The 23,981-nt window shown below is 39.5% G+C and overlaps 1 protein-coding gene across 1 annotated transcript in view; it reads right to left on the bottom strand.

Moving 5' to 3' along the window:
• Positions 1-4,734: 4,734 nt before the first annotated feature.
• LMNB1 (lamin B1) overlaps positions 4,735-23,981 on the bottom strand; it is a 56,227-nt gene continuing 36,980 nt past the window's right edge. Inside the window, exons 6-11 of the mRNA XM_012664324.1 lie at positions 20,288-20,508; positions 18,917-19,142; positions 17,031-17,135; positions 13,928-14,047; positions 8,053-8,160; positions 4,735-5,537 (exon numbers count right to left, since the gene is read on the bottom strand). Coding sequence (XP_012519778.1) covers positions 5,496-5,537; positions 8,053-8,160; positions 13,928-14,047; positions 17,031-17,135; positions 18,917-19,142; positions 20,288-20,508 — 822 coding nt within the window. The 3' untranslated portion in view covers positions 4,735-5,495. The remainder of the gene's footprint in view (positions 5,538-8,052; positions 8,161-13,927; positions 14,048-17,030; positions 17,136-18,916; positions 19,143-20,287; positions 20,509-23,981) is intronic.

Genomic DNA, 23,981 nt, shown 5'->3' with positions numbered 1-23,981 from the left:
GCCCAAACCCTTCTCTCTACACAACAGGACCTCTCCCAGAAGGATTATAATAATAAGCATTACTTTTCCTGGTGACCCATGGGCAGCATTTCTCAGGGTGGAGACCAGGCTCACTATTTCTTTATTTCTTTTATGACATAGTATGAATGTTTTCAGCATTTCTTTTTTTTTTTTTTTGCAAGGCTCAAATTTCCTAACAATTTTTCTTTTAGCAAGACAACACTTAAAAGAGAAACTTGAAGGAAAAAAAAAAGAGAGAGAGAGAGAAATCTGATTGGGTAGCTGTGAAAATAGTTCATAGGAAAATTTTGTCCCCAGAAAGAGCTTGGGGTCAGTCCCTTCTCGACATCTGCGGTTGGAAGAGGCAGATAACAGAGGCGTGAAAGCTGGAAGTGAAGAGGAAGGCTGGGTCATGACCCCGTCTTTGGAAGAGAATGAACTAAACTGTCAGGGTCGGAGTCAAAAAGCAGTGCTTGCTAAAGGCAGTGTGAGCTGGGAGGATCCTTGGCTCAAATGTGGACAAAAGAGAGAAAATGAGAAGAGAAAAGCAAGAGACCTGGGACTCAGTTTGGGAAACCAGATAAGAAAAGTCATCTGAAGATCTCTCTCGACCACTATGCTAGAAAGCCGGTTCTCTGCCAGGATGAAACTTACTCGCACAACGAGGCATGTGTGTCCCTTTGGTCACAGTGGACACTTCAACTAGCACTTGTGGCTAAACTTAAGTCATGGGACTCGGGACTATAAGGAAGGGGGCTGTGGAAGTACCCATGTTTTCAACAGACAAACCAGACAGTTTGAGAGTAACCAGATCAAGTCAGAAAACACCACGGAAACCAAACACTGGCAAAGGGACCACCACCCTATCACAACTACACAGAGTAAGGTCTGCCCCCAAACACAGGTCCACGGAGGAACACAGAAAATCAGCAGATGCCACAGCGGCAGAGGATGAGGGCCACCGGCTTAGTCCAAGTGGGTCACAAAATGAAGTTTAAAAGGCAAGTGAGCATTTATTTCAAATCAAGGAAATCAACACCAGTACTTAAGAAAATGGCATACAAACGCAGAGAGATCTTTAAGTCCCACAGACTGCAGCTCATTTGGAGTAATACATAGCCAAAGTATAAAACCATGAAAATGGAACAGGGGCTGCAGCTCTCTAAGAGCACACTTGGCTGGCTGGCATTTAAACCGAGAGTTCCAATTCAGACAAGTGTAGGAAGTACTCACATAATAAATCTCAGAGAATATGTGTTTTCTTGTTACAAAGTAATCAAGCGACTGAACAGGCTGTCTTCTTAAATTGACAGGTGTATTTTGTCCCTGGAGAAATGTCCGCAGAGGACAAGATTTGCTGTGCTGTCTTCTTAAATTGACAGGTGTATTTTGTCCCTGGAGAAATGTCCGCAGAGGACAAGATTTGCTGTGCTGTTAAAAGTGAAAGAAAATGCATTACTGTGGAAATGAGGGGTAGGGGGTAGAAAGTGGGGTGATTCCACCGAGTCTGACACATGCCTCCGGGGCAAACTGGCTACTGGTCTTTTATGACCCTCCAAAATAGCAAAGCAGCATCCACTCCCAGCATGCTTCCCACTCCAGACTGCTAATGTGACGCTCCCTCCCCGACTTGAAATACGACTTTTGTAAGTTTTGCATGTATTTTGCCTACTTTCTTCATTGTCCACAAGTTGGCTCCAAATGTCCCTTCAGTAAGGCGGCCAAACAGAAGAAACACAGACTTCTAATATTACTTCCTTCAGTACTTTTTGGGCTTTTTCTTTGGGTAGGTGGGGAAGGACAGTCAGCCCCAATTTCAGAATTCTGGGCTTTGCCGTGTAAATATCTTGGGTACCAGAACCTTGCTCCAGAGACTCAAAAGTTGGGGCCCTAGGAAACACTGCCCTCTGGGGCACCTCCTACAATTCATATCCATGCTGCTACTTCGTGCACTAGGACTAAAAAGAAAAAAATCTGCCTCTTGTTTAGAAGCCAATGATCCAGAAGGTATGGATTATTAACGATTTTTTCAATTTCTCTTATTATAACGTGTTTTGACAAGGAAGGGGCATTCAAATACATTTCTTTATAATTTAAGATGTGACGAAAAGGATGGTGAGTGAGAGACTGAAACTGGAGGAACATGACTTAGGATAAACGTATCTCTTAGAAATACACACATACACAGATACATACATGTATGACTGTGGACAAACATGGACAACCCTATCCTTCCACCATAATAGTGATGAAACAGAACTAAATTTTTGTTTTAACCAAACTTAAATGAAAGGATAAGAAATGCCCAGTTGCCACAAAAAAAAAAAAAAAATTCACAATCTGGAATATAAGCCTTAGGCGCTGGGAGTTGGGGACAGAAAACCGGGCTTTGGGTCCGTGCATGGGAGAGGACTTAGAACCAAGACTGGCGCACACAGCGCAGAACCTTCAGTGCTCCCCGCATCCACCACCAGAACGCTGCCGCCAGCCAGCGCAGAGATAAACTACTGCTGCGGCGCTGGGGCAGCAGGAGGAAGTTACCTGAGGAAAAAAGAGAACACCTACGCACAGGCGTGGCTCTAGATTTATACCACTGCAAGGTGAGAAAATGGCCCCAAATGGTCCAAACCTATTCTGGCCCATTAAAGTCCCAAATTCCTGTGCAGCAATACCATCAAAACCTGGGACCTGGGTCATTCACAAAATAAACAGCGCTTGCTGAAGATGTGTTCATAATCCACGAGGAAGAAAACCACCATTAGCGAGAGGCAACAGATGCAGCTAACAGAAAAATCAGCATCCCCAAGAACTCAAAAAAATAGAAAAATAAATATGATTTCAATGATTTTTTAAAAGAATAGAAATTATAATGAAAAATGAGTATAAAAAAAACAGGCAAATTTGAAAAAGAACCAAAGACAACTTCAGAAATACAAAGTAAAGGCAATGAAATTAGAAACTCAATGGCTGGGATAAACAACAGATTACACAGGGCTGAGAACAGAATTAGTGAGATAAATACAAAGGAGCTCCTGAGAATACAGCACAGAGAAATCTGGAACATATAAAACAGGGTATGTTCACTATAAGTCTAAATGAAATCCCAGAAGGAAAGAACAGAATGGGAATGAGATAATATTCAGCAAAATAAGAACATCCAAAATTTTCTTAGTGAAGACCACAGTTGAGACCTCAACAAAGAGGAACAAAAATAAACCTATTATCTAAACACAGAGGTGAAACGGCCCCTTTTGTTACAACGGGGGCCTGTTCACCTGCGGCAAATGTATCTGATTTTTGCTCTGTAAACCTATCTTGCCCTTCCCCGATGAACTTTGCTTCATGTTTAAAAATAAATAAAAATAAACATAGTGGTGAAACTAGAATATCAAAGACAAAATAAGGTGAGAAAATGAACTCATGCTGGTTATAAAATAGTCAGAATCCAAGAATGTATTCACACATGCTGTGTCTCACCTCCATGGATGCAGAGACCTAGACCTAACACAACAGCAGCACGTTCTCTGACTTCCTGGCTCTCTCATGCTCTGTGGGAATGGGTGCAGCTCAGTTTCAGAAAACCTCCATTTAGTCCAAAGTTTGTCTAAACAGACTCAACAACCTACTGCCACACACCCAGCGGTACCAAGCTACTTATCTTAGTTGAGTCCTGGATTTTTACTCTAAATTTCACTCGCGTATATACTATTCTACTGTATTACAACTGTCAATTTTTCTTAATGCCCAACTAATTAAAATGTTGATTACCTAATTTATCCAGTAATAAACACCTAAGGTGTATTTTGATGACAAGAATCCCATCTTGTGGCAAAATGTTTCACAACCAAGTTTGGCTATATACTGTATTGCCATTCTCGCTCAGAAGATAAATCTGTGTTGAGAAGTTATCATTTTATCTGCTTTACCAGACAGAATTTCTAACCCAGCATTTATCTTATGTCTGTGATGGCACCAAAGTATGCAGTAAATCTGTGGAGCACGGTAATTCTGGGGTTTGTGAGTTATTTTCAAGTGAAAGCTGGTAGTCTTTGCAGTTTACTGCAAGAATATTTTAAGAGAAAAGCAAACACTGATGCTGGGTTACCTTCTGAAATATTATCATCTGTTCATTCTAGGGAGGGTTCAGATGTTCTACTTTCTACAAGATGAATTCATTTGGCTAAAGCAATCACAAGTCAAAAACTCCCCAAACCCACAACAAATGGCACCCTAATTAATGGCCATACATAATAAAGCTACCCCACACGGCACATTTATATTTTATATCCTTCATATGTTACTCCTCTAAAAGGTGGCTTTTAATCAATTTCTCTTCCCTTACTATTTTAAAAGGCAGTAAAACTAGATTCTAAAATATTCTCTCCATTTTTTCCTTTACCAGGAACGAAGACTGTCCCTATTTGGTTTTCCTAAAGAGATTCTGAAAGGCCTTATTTTTAATAAGCTAAAAAATGTAATAAAGCACTGAGCATGCTGTCTCGCTCAAAAACATTAGCCATTAGTATTGTGTCTATTATCACTGTTGTTGTTGCTGACAATAGAGTACTGAAAGACCCCAAATACCTTATTTGTGTTTATCTCCTTCAACTGTCACAAAGTCTTAAAAAAAATCCAGTTCAAACAAGGCAAATTACTTTTTATCAAAAGCAAAATATAAACAATATTTTTCTCCTCAAAATCTGTTCTTGAAAGGTTTAAAAAGGACAGCAGATTAATATTAAAACAGCATTTTATTTGTTAATGTCACATAAGAAATTTAAGCAAGTTACACTATCTTAAAAAACACAAACTAATGCATTTTAATAGCGAAACCCTCCCCCCTCCCCCGCACTGCCCTCATGAATTAAGAATCTAAGAGAAGTAACCATAAAACAAAGTTTTGCGGAATCCTTCATCCAGAGTGCTTACATGATGATTAGGTTAATATTGCCTTCTTACAAAATTTCTTTTCCATTTAAAAAAAATCTGTAACTTTGATTGCTTATTACAAAAAAATTCAGTACAAAAAGTTCAATATATTGAAAAATGCTTCCCCCCCTCCCTCACAGCACCATGATATATAGCAGAGAATAATCAAGAGCAGATTGCCAATGTAGATGGAGCAATCTTCAAATTACACTGAGACACACAGTGGTTTATTTACCCTCCCCACCCTTCTCATAAGAAATTAAAAAAGGAAAAAAAAAAACTGCACATACGAAAAAATGTCAAAAAATTGAGGAATCCTTTCCAAACAGTACACAGTTAGTTCAGTGTCAATAATTCACATCTTGCAACAAAGTTTATGGACATGATTTCTTTTACAAAACTTTCAGTGTCAAAAAGGAAATTAAGGCCATCAGATTCGCAGCTTTTTAAAAATTCACATAAAGGAAATATAAAAATATTCTGTGCTTCTGAGAAGGCTCTGCACTGTATATAGGTGAGGATTACCATACTTCTTTATTTTGAGGAAGACAGTTGATTTGAGAAGTTTACATAATTGCACAACTTCTGTTGGATGTTCTTGAGGCTCCCTAATGAGGAAAACAGAAGAAAAAAATTAGTGCTAAAAAATGGATCAACAGTTTTCTAAAATGAGATGAAATCTTTAACTATAAGGATACTACAAATTCGTATTACCTAACTTCAAATGGGCCCTTTAAAAAAACAAAAAACTTCTGTTCTAGATCCCTACATCAATTAAATGAGAATTTCTCATTTAACTGGGGAAAGGTATCTATGTATATATAATTTTAAAGTAATTCTAATATGTGGCTGAAGTTGAAAACCACCCTTCGGTAACCTCCTTTGATAACTTAGGAAACAGGAGGTCAGTGAACTGCATTTGAATAACCACATCAGAGAATATGGCTTGCTGGATACTGAACTTCCATATCTGGAGGCATCTGCACTGGATTTGTCCTCAAATGTGAACTCAGAATGGCTCCTCTAGCCATATCTTTATTACCCATTAATTCCTTAAAACCTCATAATATGGCTTCTGATTCACCACTGATTGAACTCAAACTAGTTTCTTGGAGGTCACCAAAAAACTTCTAATCAATTCAAAAGGCCATTGGATTCACCCTCAAATGTGAAGCCAAAATAGCTGTTCTGCCCTTCCATCTTCCCTGTTGAACCCTGATATCATTATTTTCTATGATCGCACAGCTAAAAACCTCACACACATCTCTGACATCTTTTTTTCTTCTCTCACCCTCAAGTTAGTCATCAAGCCTTAACAAATTTCCATTTATATACTCCCTCAGTGTCTCTGCAATCTCCTTCTAGAATTAATCCCCATGATTCAGTTTGCACAGTGATTATTCTATTTGTCTGAATTTCTTCTTCGCTCCAAACTGTGCAGAAGCTACATGCCCAGGCATTCCAGTCAGTTTAACACCAATCTTTCAACTTCATTATCTCTCACATAAACCCTACAAAAACAACTGGATGGACAGATACACTTGGTGCTAAAGTCTTGACACAGTATCTGTAGTGACTTAAAGATCACCATAAATTCTTTGCCATTCCTCCCCGCAAGAGATGGAGACTACCCTCACCTTGAATCTGGGCTGGCCTTATGACTTATACCCTAAGTGAATGTGGTAGATAGGACACTGTGCCAGTTCTGGGCTGGCCTTTCAGAGACCTGGTGCTCTCTCCACTTAGCCTCTTAGCCAACTGCCATGTTGCAAAACAGCTAGGGCTAACCTACTAAATTATGACAAGCCACATGGAAAGAGACCTGCAGGATATTCCAGCCACAGCAAACTCCCAGCTAAACGTAACTGAGTTCAGTCTCCACCATGTGGAGCAGAAGAACCGCCCAGCTGAGCTCAAACCATAGAATCGTGGGAAGTCAGAAATCACTGTTTTAAGCCTCTAAGTTGTCAGGTAGTCTGTAAATGTAGCAACAGATAATTCAAACACCATCAAAACACCATCATCTGACTTCTCTCTAATACCTGAATAACTTCCCATCCTTCAAAATACTGAACAAGCACCACTTCCAAGAGTTCTCAGCTACTCTGGTGGCCTGGAGAAGCCTTCTCCAGTGTTTGACCTGTTATAACTCATGTTCTGAGCCACTTGTCTGGCATCTTGAGATATCCTCTTATATTGTTATTTTACTTCTAGTCATTATCATGTTTCCCATTAAGGGCAGGAAATGGATCTTGTGCTTGTTTCTTGTTAAAGCCAAGTGTAAAACAGCTGTTCTTAAATATTGCTCCAAAATGTATGAGAAAACATCCAGGTAAAAAATTCATTCTACCTTATATAACCCTTCTCAACCCTAGGGGCTAAACACTTAAAAGAATGTTTATTAGAGTAGGACTGGGACTAATGAAGCAAAGCAAATTTAAAATTATAAATCTGGAGACATGGAAACAAAGTCTTATCAGGATAAGGGCAGGGATTTTGATTAATGAACAGACTCAAACAGCTTGAGAATATAAATTGAGGGCTCATTAGTTATTAATAACTCCAATTTAATTATAATTAAAACAAAATTTGGAGTTTCTTTATTTCAAGGGTTCTCAAAAGTCCAAGCATCAGCTAAAATCTATCCTGCAATTAGATAATGGTTAGGAACTTAATATAGCAAGAATTTCATTTCATATTGAAGTTGAATATTGCTTTGTTTTTTTTAGCTTATATGTAGATACTTGCTCTAATTTAGTGATCTAAACTTTTTAATCACAGAACGCTACAGAGTAAATAAGTTTTGGGGCATGCAATCTAATCCATATATACTTATTTATTAGTATATACATGTCCTACCATAACGTATTACATACATTAGAAAACAAAAGACAAAATTGAAATCTGATAGAATGATAAACAAATAAAAATTAAAAAAGAAGGGATAACATATTATTCCAGCACTTTAAAGCATAACCTTGAATACCCCTTTAGGAAGTACAAACCCTAGTTAGCAGATAACTGCTCTGGTTCATCAAGTAATGGGGGTGGGGAGGGAACAAACCATACTATTGGTTTTTCATGTAATTCTGTTAAAATAAACATATTAAAATAAAGTAATACCTGCTGGTGGAAAAGTTCTTCTTCAACAACCACTCCAGCTGCTTCTTCCTCCTCCTCTTCCTCTTCAGGTATGGTTGTTTTAAAGACTGTACTTCTTTGAGCAACCTCCTAAAAACAACAAGTTTAATTTTAAGTTAAAAACCACACTTAAAATCACAAAGCCTGCAGGTGAGAGGAATCTTTGCTTAAGAACCAGCATTTCTGTTTATTATTTAAAAAGAAAAAAAAGTCATTCCATCGGTAACTTTTGTTAGTGAACTGGAATTTCTGTGTAATTAGTAGCAGTTCTTAGACCTTTCAATATTCCCTGCAGGGGAGCTACTGGTGTCAAATTTGAAATACCTGCTGAGAAATTTCTGCTGCTTTTTAATCCCTTTCTGTTGCTAAGAATTCTGCAAATGATTTGGCATACTAAATTCTTTATAAAACGCAACATGAATTCAGCTTAAACATCTTAGCTGCTAGCAAAGAGAAGGTGTTAAATAAATGCTAAAGAAAATGAAGCTGACCGCCAATGCTGTAATCTCAGTGACTATGGTGGCAAAAGAGCTACCTGACGAGTGAGATGAAAAGGACAAGCTCCCTTCATTCCTTCAGCAACGGGCTCCTCTTGAATGAAATGGAAGCAAGACAGATGAGCCCTATTTACTAATAACATATTAGTGAGGTTCCAATGTATTCTGTACAGAAATAGTTCTCCGGTCATTCAGCAGAGTTCTTACAGAAAGACACTATTTCCATCTCCTACTAAAAGGCTCAAGTACAGATTACTTTCCTGTAGAAAATTCTGACTTGGCACAACCGCAGGTGCGTTTTTGTTTAAGCACAAGGCTAACCTGATGATGCGGCAGCAAGTAAATGAGTGTGTCCTCCAGAGTGCTGCAGAGCAAATAATTTTATTCTATACCCTGCCCTAAGGTCACTCAAGAAAGATAACTTCACAGAGGAAGACACTACAATTACTTCAGTGAAAGCTTATCTAACATAGTCCAGCTAGTTTAAAATGGCAGAGAAGAAAACCAAAACTCAGTGCCATAGAAATGAGACTTCAATTTTAAATATGCCCAAGGATACACTTTGTAAATGAAGTAAGGTAGTAGAATAGCATTTTGTAGGGATTTGATTACTATTGCAGGACCAGGAAAGATAGGCTATTTTCAGTCTTTCAATTAGCCATAACTTCAATTCTGTGGAATCAGTCTCTATTTCCAAACACAAATAGCCATTTCACAAATATCAGTCTGTTTTAACCAAATTAGTAATAATGCAAAAGCACATTAATTTCTTAGATCATCTGCAATGCTTTGAACCAACATTATCAACTAGGTCTAGGAGATAACAGCATATGAAACGAAAAAAAAAAAATCTCGAAAAGCTTTGAGTATACCCAGCTTTTCTCAACTCATCTTAAAATGAAAAAGAAGTCAAAGAAAATTTTGTTACAGAAGTTTACATTCCAGCTTCCAGCGCCTCATGGCAGTGCATGCATCCCACATGCAAACACTGGCTCTTAGGCTCGGGATCTAACTTAAGACAGTTAGCCTCAGTGAGAAGCTTCGTAAACAGCAACTTGCCCAAATTCATTAATTATGAATTACTTCAACAGAACTACGTCTAATGTAGGCCTACTGTTAAGCACTTTTCATTTGAAAACATTTAAAAACCAATTAATCCAATGCAGAAAGCCCGTATAGAAAATGACAGAGCATTTAAACAATGTCTAAAAATCTAGATAGAAAAGTAGTAAAACAATTTAGAACCAAAAAGTTATTGGGAAGTTTAGACCCAGGAAAATGTTATTAATCAAGATGCTAATAGAGAAATGTTTTTACCCACCCTGCAACCAAATCCCCTTAGCAAGGTACCCAACCGTAATTAAGTATCCTGAAAGGTACACATCAGTGTTCTCACATAACAGGTTTTACTCTCCACATAAAACGCATCATTGGTCTGCCCCTGCTCGAAGGCGGGGGTACACAGAAGTACACTAATTTATTCGGCAGGACACTGAAGCCAGCTTGCACCTGCTGACTGTGCTCACCTCTGCACAACCCCGTGTCAGCCACATCATGATGGAAGGCCGAGAGCAGCCACAGGTGGAATCTCCATTCCGTGGTGATTTCCACACCACGGAAATCAGAAAATGCCACAAACCAGGGTGATTTTTTATTGATGGAAAGTCAATTATTTATACATTATATATTACAGCTCTATATACACAAATAATCATTTGCATGAACAACAGTTTCAGTTATATCTATATTCTGGAAGGTTTGAGGAACTACTTTATTTTTTATTTCCCTCACAGAAAAACATCTTACTCTGTCATGGCGATATTTGCTGTTTTTAACCACCCAGCACCTATCTCTCCCCTCATGCCTAGGTAAGAGCCCCCAGTTTTCCCTGGACCTTCATCTCCCATGGAGCACACATGTGTCACAAGGAGCCCAGTGCGATCTAGCTGTGGAGAGGAAAGAACTCAAGCTCTAACTCCATCCTCCTGACACCAAGAACTGGTTTGAGGTGGGCACATGACCCAAGCTGGTATAATAAGAACGAGGCCCAGGATATGGACTTCACAGGGGAAGATGTCCTTTCCCACGAAAAGGGAACAGGAGTGACGTAGCTCCCTCTGGGAGCAGCTGGCCACTACCCTTCATTCCCAAGACAGGTGACCCAGGGAGAAGAGACAACAGACGGGACCTTTGGGGACACCGTCTGAGCCACTGGATAAAGTCTACTCTCTGAATTTTTGATTACATGAACCCAAAGAATTTCCATTTTTTCTACTAAGCCAGCTTAATTGGGTTTTCTGACAATTCCAATGCCCCAGCAAGAAAGGCGATATAAAAAATTAAACTAACTTAAGCCAATTGCCTACACTCTTATTGAGAAGTGGTCTTTATAGTGGAGTTTATAGATTATTGCTAATATGGTCTGGTACCTACCAATAAACAAACACGGCCTTACAGAATTAAATGAATAAAAGCCAAAAGTATGTGTCTAATGATCACAGAAGAACCATATTCTTAATACTTCCTCTCCTCATTTCTGATACAAGTCATTTAAAACAAAGCCTAGCAAGCAGAAGGCAGTAGAAGTCTGTTAACCACCACCAACCAAATAATCTAATATTCAGTGACGTCGTCAGTGAGACCGCCTTAAGACTTCCCATGTCGCAGTGTCTGCTTCGTTTATGTCGTCTTACTGAGTGCTTTAGACCTGCCGCTGCATTGCACATGCGCTCCTGCAAGGTTGTTTCCTACTTGGAACACATTTTCACACAGGGAAAAATGGTGACTACATTCCATGGCTCACAAAAAAGCCTCTTTAATCTGCCATATACTCCTTATAACAGTGCTTTTCAACCTGAGATCACCAATCCTTTTTTTTGAGACAAAGCCTCACTCCGTCACCCTGAGTAGAGCGCAGTGGCGTTACTGTAGCTCATTACAACCTCCAATTCTTGGGCTCAAGTGATCCTCCTGCCTCAGCCTCCCGAGTAGCTGGGACTACAGGAGCACACCACAACGCCCAGCTAATTTTTCTATTTTTAGTAGAGATGGGGTCTCACTTTTGCTCAGGTTGGTCTCAAACTCCTAAGCTCAAGCGATCCTCCTACCTCGGCCTCCCAGAGTGCTAGGATTACAGGCGTGAGCCACCGTGCCCAGCCAGAGATCACTAATCTTAACAATGTTTTAAAAGAGACATGTATTCTGCCAATTTCAGACATCAGGAGGGACTACCAGCATAGGAGTTGCAATTAGTTCCAGCACGTGGGTGGCAGCACCCATGACAGCTGGGTAGGATTCCAAAGCGCAGAGGACAGGAAGTGAGCAAGAGCTTCAGCACACAATACAGGAGGGAGAGCCGGCACCTTAACCCCGGAAGGTATTTGTAAACTACCCCTACCCCTACCCTGAGAACCTAGCAGGTATTTGGAAATGAATTCCCCAGATGCACCTCACACAACTGTACTAAGGTCTACAGAGAAAACATCAGATGCTGCTTCATTTTCAATCTCTGTCTGAGACCAAGGGCACTCCTTCACTCAGCAGACAATGAATTCCTTATGGAGAGCAGTCTAAACACGAGATGTTTACAGGAGGGATGGATGGGAAGATGCCCAGGACCAGGACTTTCTATGCGAACACTTCAGACTCCCATAATAAATGCTGTTATTACTTTATTTCTCTGAACTTAAGTGAAGGTCCATGTCTGATTACAAAGAAAAAATTATCCAGCAAATGCTTACCGCCTGTTACGTGCCAGGCACAATCCCAGTGATGTCCAGAACAGACTCCTGCCCTCGGTGTGCCGCTTCTAGTAAGCAAGGCAGGCTGACAAGCACCGTGTGGGTGAGAGGTCTGCCGCTGGCACTATGGGAGTAGAGAAGGAACCTCAAAGGGGACACTGTGATTTGAGCTGCTGACCACTCCCCTCCTTCGCAGACACTTGCCTCTCTTGGTTTTCCTGACACCACACTCACTGTTTTCCTCCTGCCTCACTGGCTGCACCTGCCTTCTTTGCTGTAACTTATTCCCAATGTCAACATTTTCTAGGCCTCAATTTTGAACTCTTCTCCACTGACAAACTCTTTCTAGTCAGCCGTCCCGTAACTCTAAATACCATTTATGCCAAGAAGCCTCCCAAACATCTCTAGGCTTCAAGTAAAAGTTCCAGCAGTCTCCTAGCCAACTTCATTCGCTTGGATATCTAACTGGGGTCTCATACTTAACAGGGCCAGAAGAGGTCTCTTGATTACCTTCCGACCCTTCTCCCCATCAAGCCTGTTATTTCTCCTGAAGCTTCCTTGGTAACTGGCACCAGGACCATCCAGGGTCCCAAGCAAACAAGCCAGGGGTCAACGATTGCCATCTCTCTCTCTCATCCCTCACATTCACCCTTATCGTACAGCCTACTAAGTCGACCTCCAAAATATCTCTTCAGCCAGTTCACTTCTCTTTTACCTAGAGAACCATCTCAGTCTAAGTTACCTTCCTCGGTTGCGTGATCTCTGCCTGTTTTTGTTCCCTACAATCCACACAGCAACCTGTTTTCTTTACTCTATTCATTTACCGAGAAAGCTCCATTAACATGCTTGTTTATGGCAATAGCAACAAAGAAGGGACTGACTCTTAAACTCTGCAGAGGCTCAGTGATGTTCTGTACAGCACCTAGATAAGTTGGTTGACGAGGGAAAGACAGGGATGAAACCAAGCTTGCCTAGCTTCAAAGCATGCTTTAGCTGCTTTATCAGGAAGTGGTATTTCTAAGGCTAATATTGACAGGGTATATGGTGTCTTCACATGGTAGCGGGGGGAGGTAAAGTTCTTAGACAAGAGTTCTTAAGACTGACATGTTGAAAACATACACACCAAGCAGATGTACACTCCACAATCTTCAAACTCAGTGTCATGCACACTCTGAGAGTTAGAAAGGTTAATAACATAAGCATTTACTACATAAATATACTACGCCAGATACTGTGTCAAGTGTTTCCTAAGGATTGTCTTATTAATATTATCTCATTTATACTGTCTCACTGATATCCATTTTTGAACACGAAAACTAAGATAGAAAGGTGAAGTTACGTGTCCGAAGTCACAAAGCCAGTCCGTGTGCAGCAGAGAAAGAAACTGGACATAGACAATCTGACTCTGGAGCCCGTGCTCACAATCAGTACTCTGTGATACACTCCTATTTATTCCTAAAATTTAAAGATAGCTTTAGTTCGATTTACTTAGCAGCCTTGGTCTGATTTAAGCAATCAGGTACTTCACATTTCAATTTGATTTTTGAAAAGAAATCATGCTTTCACGGTGAACTTTCAGGTGAAACTGACGCTGTGGCGGTACTGATAAAATGGCCATACCTCTCCCTGAGAATTTCTTAAGATAACCTTCACATCTTCGCCAGTGCCCCAAGAGTTCTGGTTCTTCCAGATGAGGTCGGTGGGAGGACTGGCTGTGACACCAGCATTTGCAGCCCAAATCTGGAAAAAAGAAAGGACATCAGTATCCCCAGAACCCAGCTCTCTGGCATGCCAATGACAGCAAAAAGATGAGACTGAAAACACTGGATTCCAAAGGTCTGAGAACTAGGCCCTAGCTTCAGAGTGTTACATTAACTAGTTGTGTGTCCAAGAGAACTCACAAAGCTCAGCTCCCCCATCTGATAAATGAAGAAGATGACACAGGGCCCTGAAGTGAATCCCAGCTCTCCCACACGCCAGCTGACCTCGAGCAAGCTACCTAACTTTCCTCATCCATGAACAGGGCAGAAATGCTGCCTATCATAGGTGGGACTGCTGGGAAGAGCAAGTGATTACCCACGTACAGGGGCTGCCTCACTCAGTCAACAGCAGCCTTAGCGTCCTGGTATTCCTTCTGTGTCACAGCATTCTGACCCCTCCATACTGTCCCCCTGCTGCCTACGGCAGGAACTGAGGAGATCTTCTGTACCACACAGCCTACCTAGGATACTCTTATGGAAACTACTGTGTCTCCAACCAGAGACTGTGTCGAAATACCCCGGAGTGTCTGCAATTACGGTCCGAAAACAATGCCAGAAATGGCTAAATCACCCACTGTTCAAGGGAAAATATAGCTGCTATTGAAATAGAACAAATAAAGGAAATCATTACATTTCTCTTCTCAGCCTGGAAATTCTGCCTTTTTTTAATGTATCTACTGGCAGAAAAGAATGGGCAGAGTGGAGAAAACTCAGCAGTCTGAAAGCCTAGGTTTGAATCCTGGACAAACCACTACACCTCTATGAGCATCAGTGTCCTGAGCGGTAGGGGATACCACCGGCCATGATCTTTGACAAGGATCATATGAAAACAGACGTAGATAGCGAAGTCTGTAATCCACAAATTGTTCCACAATACAAAGGACTTTATGATTGCAAAAGGGTGGCTGGAGATGGCAAGGGCAGTATATTTAAAACAGAGAGAATAATTTACGAAATTATTGATGAGGAGAGAGCCTTTACTTTTTAGATGTTCACTTGAAGCTTCCAGATCTTCAATCGGCATTACGAATGGAAAGGGGTGTTTACTGGGATGAAACTGAAAAAAGAACTGGACCTGGGCCAACTTGCAGGCTATGTGAAATGCCAGTGTTTTCCTGATTTCAAGCAATACTTCTCACTAGTCTATATGGAATCACATTGTTAGTTTAGTGTTAACAATAATAATCATAAAATGTCAATAACCTTGCTGGGTAATTTAACCTAAAACAAATATGACTCACAGCTGTCTTGTTCAATACAGCAACACTATGTGGTTTTTGAACACTTGAAATGTGGCCAGTCTGAATTGAGATGTATTGTAAGGTTAAAATACACACTAGATTTCAAAGACTTACTTAGAAAAAAAGAATGTAAAATACCTAATAATTTGTTTATATTGATTACATGTTGAATATACATTCAATTAATTACATTTGGAATATACTGGGTTAAAAATAAAATATAGTTCTAAAATTAATTTCACATCTTCCTTTTTTACTTTCTTTTAATGTAGTTATGAGAAAATTTAAAATTACACTTGTGATTCTCATACTGCTGTTCTAGAGGTTTAAACTGATCTTTGCTTTTGCCTCTGCAATTTGAGAGAAAGATCGCTTATCAGTACTGTGTTCCACAGAGCTTCTTATCACATTTAATGATGGCTACTGAAGAAAAAAACATGTATTACATTATTTTATATGATAATTTCGTTTTCCACTCGACCTATGGAATGTATCTATTTGGTCCTTAAGGTAGTATACCCAGTGGAAAAAGTAGATGATTGGCACAACGGCTCCGTATCACTTTAGCGACAGAGAGCACACTCAAATTTGAATCTGCAGAATTAAAACGTCAGATTCTTTTTACCACATTATGCAGCTTCCAGAAGACATATAATAGGACTGAGCAATTTTCTGACTATAATAATTACTAAAGAGAAGAAGGGATAGTGTAGTTAAGATAGCTGATCCCATTTTTACTCATTATTACAAAATTAGCATCTGATATTTTTTCACAAAGTGGTGTCAAGCTCTCTGAATATACTTTTTTAAGAGAAGTACTAACTTGCAGTTTGAGCCTTTGATCGTATACATTAAGTAAGGTTTGTATCAATTATAAAATTATAAACACATTTAAAACATGCTTAATATTTTTAAAAGAAGAATCCATAAAAGGAAGGAAACAATTACCTCTATATTCTTTAGGGATGAAAATAGTGACTTCTTTAAAATCTGTATCAAAATTAATACATTGTATTGTTTGCTAAATCTACTTACTAATAAGTAAAAGCAAAGAACTCTTGTTTGCTCAATGGGGTATATCCTTCTCTAAAAAGTGAGCTATAAGATTTCAGTAACTATTGAAAATGTGTATTTCAAAACACACCAATACAGAGCCATTCCCTGAATCTAGAACCTTAGATACTATGCAAAACCACACATTACACTTCCTAAATTATGATGTTTCAAAGTAGTGATTCTTTACAAGGGTGCCCATCATCGAAGGACTTTTGCTCAAAACATAGGCCCCTATCCCAGCCCCAAAGATAGCTGAGCTAGGTGACGTGGGTCTTGGATACCAAAACACTACCCAGATGATTCTGAAGCCCACCCAAGGCTGAAGGTTACTGCTTAAGGCATATGCCAGCGTTAACTTCTTAACAGTTCTTTGTGTCAAGCAGTATCTCTTGAATGACGCCGGGCTATAAAAGTATCACTCAAGAGACAGCTACTTAATAACTACTGGAATAAACAAGATAAAAAGAATTCAAAATCAATTCTTTCACTACTCTCAACAGGACAGAATTTTAAAAATCTTTAATAGCAATTATAATGCCCTAATAATGTCAAAAATGTCTTAATGCCCGTTTCTAAAATGCTTCTCTTTAAGCCAAAAAGTTTTCTGAATTACTTTATCTGCTAGTTAAGACAATGAAGTTAAATTAAATGACTAAATTCACTTACCGTAACAGTCTGGCCTGCCTTCAGCACATATCTTGAGGTATATTTGTAACTGACTGATGTGTCTCCTATTTTTCTGATCATCTCCCAGCCTCCCATTGGTTGATCCTATTCATAGAACAAATAAACAAAGTTACTTCAATTATAAAGAAAGTCATGGAATAATCAAATAAATGAGTCCATATAGGCAGATAAACAAGACTATTTTATGGTCATCTTCTCATGATCCATATTTTCCTATTATAAAAAGAAAACAGGATTTTGTCATTTGGCAAAACAGTAACTTCAACAATGAGGGAGTTAATCAGTAAGACACCAACTTTAAAGAAGACAAACAAAACTGGAAGGAGTGAGTATCAATCTAATTAAATGGTCATATTCACTGCTAGTTCAGGTGGATCTTTCAAATTTATAACATATCTAACTTTCACAATCACAATTATAAACATCTAGCATTTGATTACTTCAAGCTTTTAAAATATAGACACATAAACTTAGAAGAGAATCTGTCCGTTTCCTTTGCATCTGTCCACTTCTGCCCACATTTAGCTCTCTTACACCTTAAGGCATAAGGGGCTCAAAAATGGGTCAATGCTGCAATGAGCCAGTCCTAGGGAGAGCTACCAACTCAAGCCCCAAAGCTGCCCAGAGCAGCCTGACGTCTCAAGAAAGGTGCATGGCATTAAAATAATTACCTACACTAATTTATATCCATCTTGAACTCAAAGACAAGAATAAAACAGGCTGAGAGTCAGCTCCAATCGCTTTACCCCTGGCTGCTCTGCCTTCTGAAAAACAGCAGAGTTACAACAGTGGAGCAGCAGAGGCCACTCTGCTCTTTAGCTTTCAAACTTGTGGCTGAGAGACCTCAGAGCCTATTCTCTTTAGCATCAAAAGTGCTAGTGCTCCTTTGCTCATTCAAATTACGCATTTACCACATACAAGACAGTCTTACACACACTCACATAAAAAACACAACAAAAAAATACCAACAAAAAAACCTGAGTCATGATGTTGCCCAGGCTGGCCTTGAACTCCTGGGCTCAAGGGATCCTTCCAACTCAGCTTTCCAAGTAGCTGGGAGTACAGGCTCACACCACCACGCCCAGCTACATGCACGATAGTTTTAGTAACTTTAGTGAGAAAAGGAGCGATTGTCACAATTTTTGGTAGACCCTGAAAATATGCTTTAGGAAGTGACATCCATCCTACTGACCCTTGGCACACCCCAGGCAATGCCTTCCTCTAGCATCATCTCATACCTTCCACAGCCCCCAGCTCCAAGATGCTGAGCCAGGAGGACCATCCCTCCTGAGCTCCTGCAAGACCCAGACCTTAACTTCAGAAATCTCTGCTATGAGTATTTTGTTTACCTTTGAGCAGATTATTTCAAGATAGGGCTTCATACCACTCTTGACATAAGTTAAATCATTAGCATTCATTCATTTGCAGAGAAAAATACTCCCTTAATATACTGAGTCTGGCTCTAGTTCCTTCTTTCATAAAGCTTTTATTAACCTAATAGTTATAAAAGAATATCCACCATTTTCATCCGATCACTCCAGCTTTTTCACAAAGCTAGCTAGAGCAGGGAGCAGTAATGATGCATCCTTGGAAAGACCAGTGTGACAAAGTGAACACATGTGGAAAAAAGCTCTGGCTCTGGAAAGAGTTAATGAAGAAAATCTTTAAACCATGAAGGGCACCGCCTCTTCCTCCTCCTCCTATTTTTTACTTATTTCATGAATTTAAGAGGGTAAGAGGATGAAACCCTTATTCCATGAAGACTTACTGAATCCAAACAAAAGCTGAGGAAGTATCACAATGGCAAGACAGCCTAGCAACCTGCAAACTTTGCTGGAAAGAATGTTTGCTTGTTTGTTTTTAACCTGTTCAGAAGTGTTCTTCAAGCGGACGAATTTCCCATCAACATCTATCTCTTCGATGCAGACGTTCCCAGTGGCTGAGGCACAGTGAGAGATGCTGACGCTGCTACTCGCTTCCGACTCTTCCACATCCACCCTCTTCCGCTTTCCTCTAGCTGTGCGCACACTGCGACTTGAGGATGCTCGGGACACTGTTACACGGGAAGAGGGGCTTGGAGAGAGCTTCAGCCTACATGGGAAAACCAAAACATTTGATTTATGAAACACATATGCCATTCTTAACTTAAAAAAAAAAATAGTGATATCCTGCACATGCACTTCTAAAGCAAAACATTACTTATGATTTGTTAGACAAAGCCAATGTACATCTTAACTGCAAAAATTTATTTATGCTAGGGTGCCCACCATCAATTTAAAAAAATAATAATAATGCTTTGAATGTCTTACTTAGGAAGAGAAGTATTATTTTCATAATGCAAGAAGTTTGGAAAACAAGGGTAGGGGATCATCCCATCGACCACCAGCTGACCACAACAACTGTTAAATTTAGTGTACTTTTCTGTCTTTTCATACCTGGTATTTTCTTATTATCACAATGTATGTAATATTAAAATCAATCGCCTTTTTATCCTATGTCACCCAGTTTCCCTTTGGAACTTTTTTTTGAGAACAGGTATCAAAACAACTTATACATTAACCAGATTTGAAATATGAAGTTCCTGTTAGCAAATTTGGTATTTTGCAACATATCAAATCACCAAACATTTAAAAATCTCAAAAGAAAGATTCCATCTGGACACACTGCAGCAATTAATAATAATAACAATCAATAACAGTAAACTAAGACTGCTTGGGCGACATTTTCTGTTTTGTGGTAGAAATACAATCTATTACCACCTCTATACCTAGGTCTTAAAAGAAATCACAGAGAAAATATTCAAAGTTGCCTTAACAGTTTAAAAAATGTCTCCAGCCGGGCACAGTGGCTCACGCCTGTAATCCTAGCACTCTGGGAGGCCGAGGCGGGCAGATCGTTTGAGCTCAGGAGTTCGAGATCAGCCTGAGCAACAGCAAGACCCCGTCTCTACTAAAAACAGAAAGAAATTGGCCAAACAACTAAAAATAGAAAAAATTAGCCGGGCATGGTGGCAAGTGCCTATAGTCCCAGCTACCTGGGAGGCTGAGGCAGGAGGATCGCTTGAGCCCAGGAGTCTGAGGTTGCTGTGAGCTAGGCTGACATCATGGCACTCTAGCCCGGGCAACGGAGTGAGATTCTGTCTCAAAAAAAAAAAAGTCTCCATTTATTTTTCTTTTAATAAAAGGGGTGAGGGGCAAAAACAGGCCATAAGGTAGGGTGACCCTTAAGTTCCTTACCTCTCTTCTTCGCCTTCTAAGAGTTTCCTATAAGCACTGATTTCCATGTCCAGGGCCAACTTTACATCAAGAAGTTGTTCATAATCATTCAGCTGTTGCTGCATCTGATCCCTTATTTCTGCCATCTCTCTCTCTTTGTCAGTCAGCATGCGACGAGAGTTGTCTCTTTCTTTAGCAAGCAAGTCCTCCAATTCTTGAATCCTTTCCAAACATGCTCTAGACTTTTAAGATTCAAAGAAAACACATTTACTTTCTAAGAACATTCCAACATTAGCACCAGGCAGCTATTTCAAACCACTTCTTGAACTGAAAAAACAAATAAAACCCTATGGAATCTCTAACTCATTAGAATTCAAGAGAGTTTAAGAAATTAAAACCCTAAAGTCCTCAAATACAAAATATAGACCTCAGGAAAGTATTGACTAACAAAGATTAAGAAAAGAAATATTCCCCAAATGTAAGTTTTGTAAATGTACATATAATTTTTCTGTATTTGGCTACATAAATTTAAGCTGTGGTTTTGGTAAAAGTCTGGCTCCCCTACAAGGCCTTTACTTCAAAAAGCGTAAGTTAACTAAAGTAAAGAGCTTAAAAAGATACAAAAACTCACTGACAAAAGAAACCAAAGAGCAGATGAAAGTATGTTTTGGAGAAATGCTGAGGAATATTCAGAAACCAAAGAAAAGGGACTGTGGTAGTATGTGATAAACACCACACAGCGTTCCTTCAGGGTCGCTGCCCTATCTCATGCTCAAGTAGCACACAAAGGACATACAATATGGGTGGCTTGTAAAGTATTATTGTAAATATAGAAACTTTACATTTGGTATAAAAAATTTAGAAATCACACATTCTACACCAGAAAGTTCTTCTTAGAAACCCTGTAGTTCACTGGGTAATTATTCTTCTATGGTTCTCCATGACAGAATTCATCTCAGTGGCCTCAGAGAATGACAAGAGTAATCAACTCGAAAAGACTGACGGATAGCTTAGGCCCTCAGAATCACAAGTAGGTGCATCAGAGCAGGAGAGAAGGAGCACCCACTCTGCAAAATTAAATCTGGAAGGCGAGAGATAAAAAAGAACTACACATCACACATAAACACCACATTCTTGTTGGTAAATTTCTCACAAGGGTACGGGTTCAAAATTTTGAAACTGCTTTAGACATATACTGGGGCTGAACAAGTAAGTAAATGCACGGTAGAAACCAGGTTTCTCATCCTCAGAGAGAAAAGTTATAGATAAGCCAGAAAGGAAGCCAAAAATGAATCCTGCGGTATTAGACGTGAGTCAGAGACATCTGTGTGAACTCGTGTTTAGCCTATCATAAAGACATATGCTGGGCAGAAGAACAGTTATAAACGTGTGTACAAATGGGCTGGCACACATGCATGTATTACCTAGCTCTGTCCGTGAGAGGGCCCAGAAGCACTGCCACCCCAGTACCAAAGAACACACTCAGCCCAGATCCGAATTTCTGTATGCCATTCTCCAATAAAAACAACCAGGGCTTTCTGAAGAAATGGAAGATTGATTCTAGGGCTGGGGCAGGGAAAACACAAGATGAGGCATCTTATAGTACCAAAAAGCAATAAAGTATTCAAAAAACAAAGGGACACAATAGCCAACCTCACAGAACTCCCAATGGCCAAAGGTGAACCTGAGCCAATGAAATAAATAATGTAGTACTGGATTACAGCCCAAAGGATGAAGTAAGTGCCCCTGAGTCCATACTGATATAAACAAACAAATGGGAAAGAAAAGGCAAATCTTTACAGAAGAATTCCATTTAATAAATATAAATCCTCTTCCAGGAAGCAGAGCTTAATTCCTGCCCATCACCCTTGAGAGTGAGCTGGACTTAGTGACTTGCTTCCCAAGAACAGAATATGGAAAGGGAAAAATAATAACTCTGTTGACAGTAAAGAAACCTGGCTAACACTGCGTTACCCAGACATCACCAGTGATGTCATGTGCATACCGTGTACATGCAATTCCTGATGTGATGTGATAAGATGGGCACTTCAAACCTATAACCCAAGTCTAACCATGTGAAGAGCACACACAAACCCAGACTGACGACAGTCTAAAGGATACATGGACAATCCTACTTAAGACTCAAGGTCATGAAAAGAAAGGAGTGAAAGCCCGAGACACTGTCACAGACAGGGGGAGGCATGCGGTGCCCTGAAACATAACGAGGATAATAGAAAAACTGGTGAAATACAAATCGTCTGGAGTCTACTTCATAGTAAAATACTGACGTCAATTTCTTGGTTTTGACAAATGTACCATGGTAACATACGATGCTAACAATGGGCGAAACGGAGCAAGAGATTAATGAGAATTGTCTGTACAACCTTGCCAACTTTTCCATAAACCAAAAAGTATGCCAAAATAAAAAGGTTATTTTAAAAATACTCAATCACGAGTCATTCTGAGCCTATTCTGGCCCAGGGGGAGTGCCTAATTCGCAAAGGAAAAACATTTTTTTTAAAAAAGAAAAAAATTGATCAACTGATTAATTCCAGAGTAGTGTATGACATTCTATATTCCTCTTAAGATGGATATTATAAAGTTAGTTTCTGTGCCTCAGATAACTTGTATTTAACTGCATTTGCAAAACTCAGGCTATAAATGGAGAAATCCATTTTTCTCCCCATGCTTCCTTTTTCTCCAAAGGAAAAAAAGTACGTTCAAAATGCCTCCTCTTCAATCTCTTGAAGAGACTCTTGGCAAGCTGTAATTAACCTCACTAAACCAGTTTCCATATTTGGAAAATGAAGAGATCTAACCAGATTATCTCTAAGATGCTGCCTCTAACTCTAAAATTATGACTTCTAATGGCCTTGGTTTTTAATTTTATTTTTTATAATATAGAATATATTGTATGGGTTTATTATGGTTTAGCTACAATAAAAGTTTCCAGAGTTTGGGTGTTAGAAAAAAAAACTTAGAGGTGTTCTTGAAGTGCCACGCCGTAGACTCTTCTCTAAGGCAAGCAGACTCTGACCAACCAATTAATCTGGCCAAAGTCAAAAATCTAAAAATGCTATAAGAAATGTATAAAATTCCAAAACACAGTACTGATACCATCTATATATTGTGTAAATACACCTTCAAAATCAGTATTTTAAAAGCTATGTCATTTTCAAATAAAACTGAAGAAGCACTTCACTAATATGAGTCACACCAAAAGGAAATTCTTATGGCCCAACAGGCAGCATGACGAAACTGAGATGACTCAACAACTAACACTATTAAGACACAATAGGAAAATACTAAGAGATAACATTTTTAAATGATTTTTTTAAAGCTAAAATTTATCAACTGATAAAAATATTCCTTGAAATATACTTTATCATAAAGCCTATCATCAGTAACGAATGGAGGAAAGGATCCCCCAGCAGAGAAATTAAAAACCACTTGGCTGAAGGGTGCTTCCCTCCTGTGTGCTGAGGACTCGGCTCCTGGAAGCACCTGGTGCCCTGCCCAGCGCCACATAAATCCACTAGCCTGAGGTGAACAAAAAACTTGCAAAAGTGGGAATAAAATCCACAGGCACGAAGGGAAAAGGCCCTGCCCTGGGGTCAGGAGACCACGTTTGTGGTGTACAGCCACCACGCTTCAGAGCCCACTGCTACTTAACCACGGACAAGTCTCAGTCTCTGCTCTGTAAAATGAAGATCAA

Source organism: Propithecus coquereli, unplaced genomic scaffold (assembly GCF_000956105.1).
Source record: "Propithecus coquereli isolate 6110/MARCELLA unplaced genomic scaffold, Pcoq_1.0 Scaffold88, whole genome shotgun sequence".
Classification (NCBI taxonomy): Eukaryota; Metazoa; Chordata; class Mammalia; order Primates; family Indriidae; genus Propithecus; species Propithecus coquereli.
Note: the sequence above shows the minus strand (reverse complement) of the source record. Positions and strands in the feature narration are given on the sequence as shown.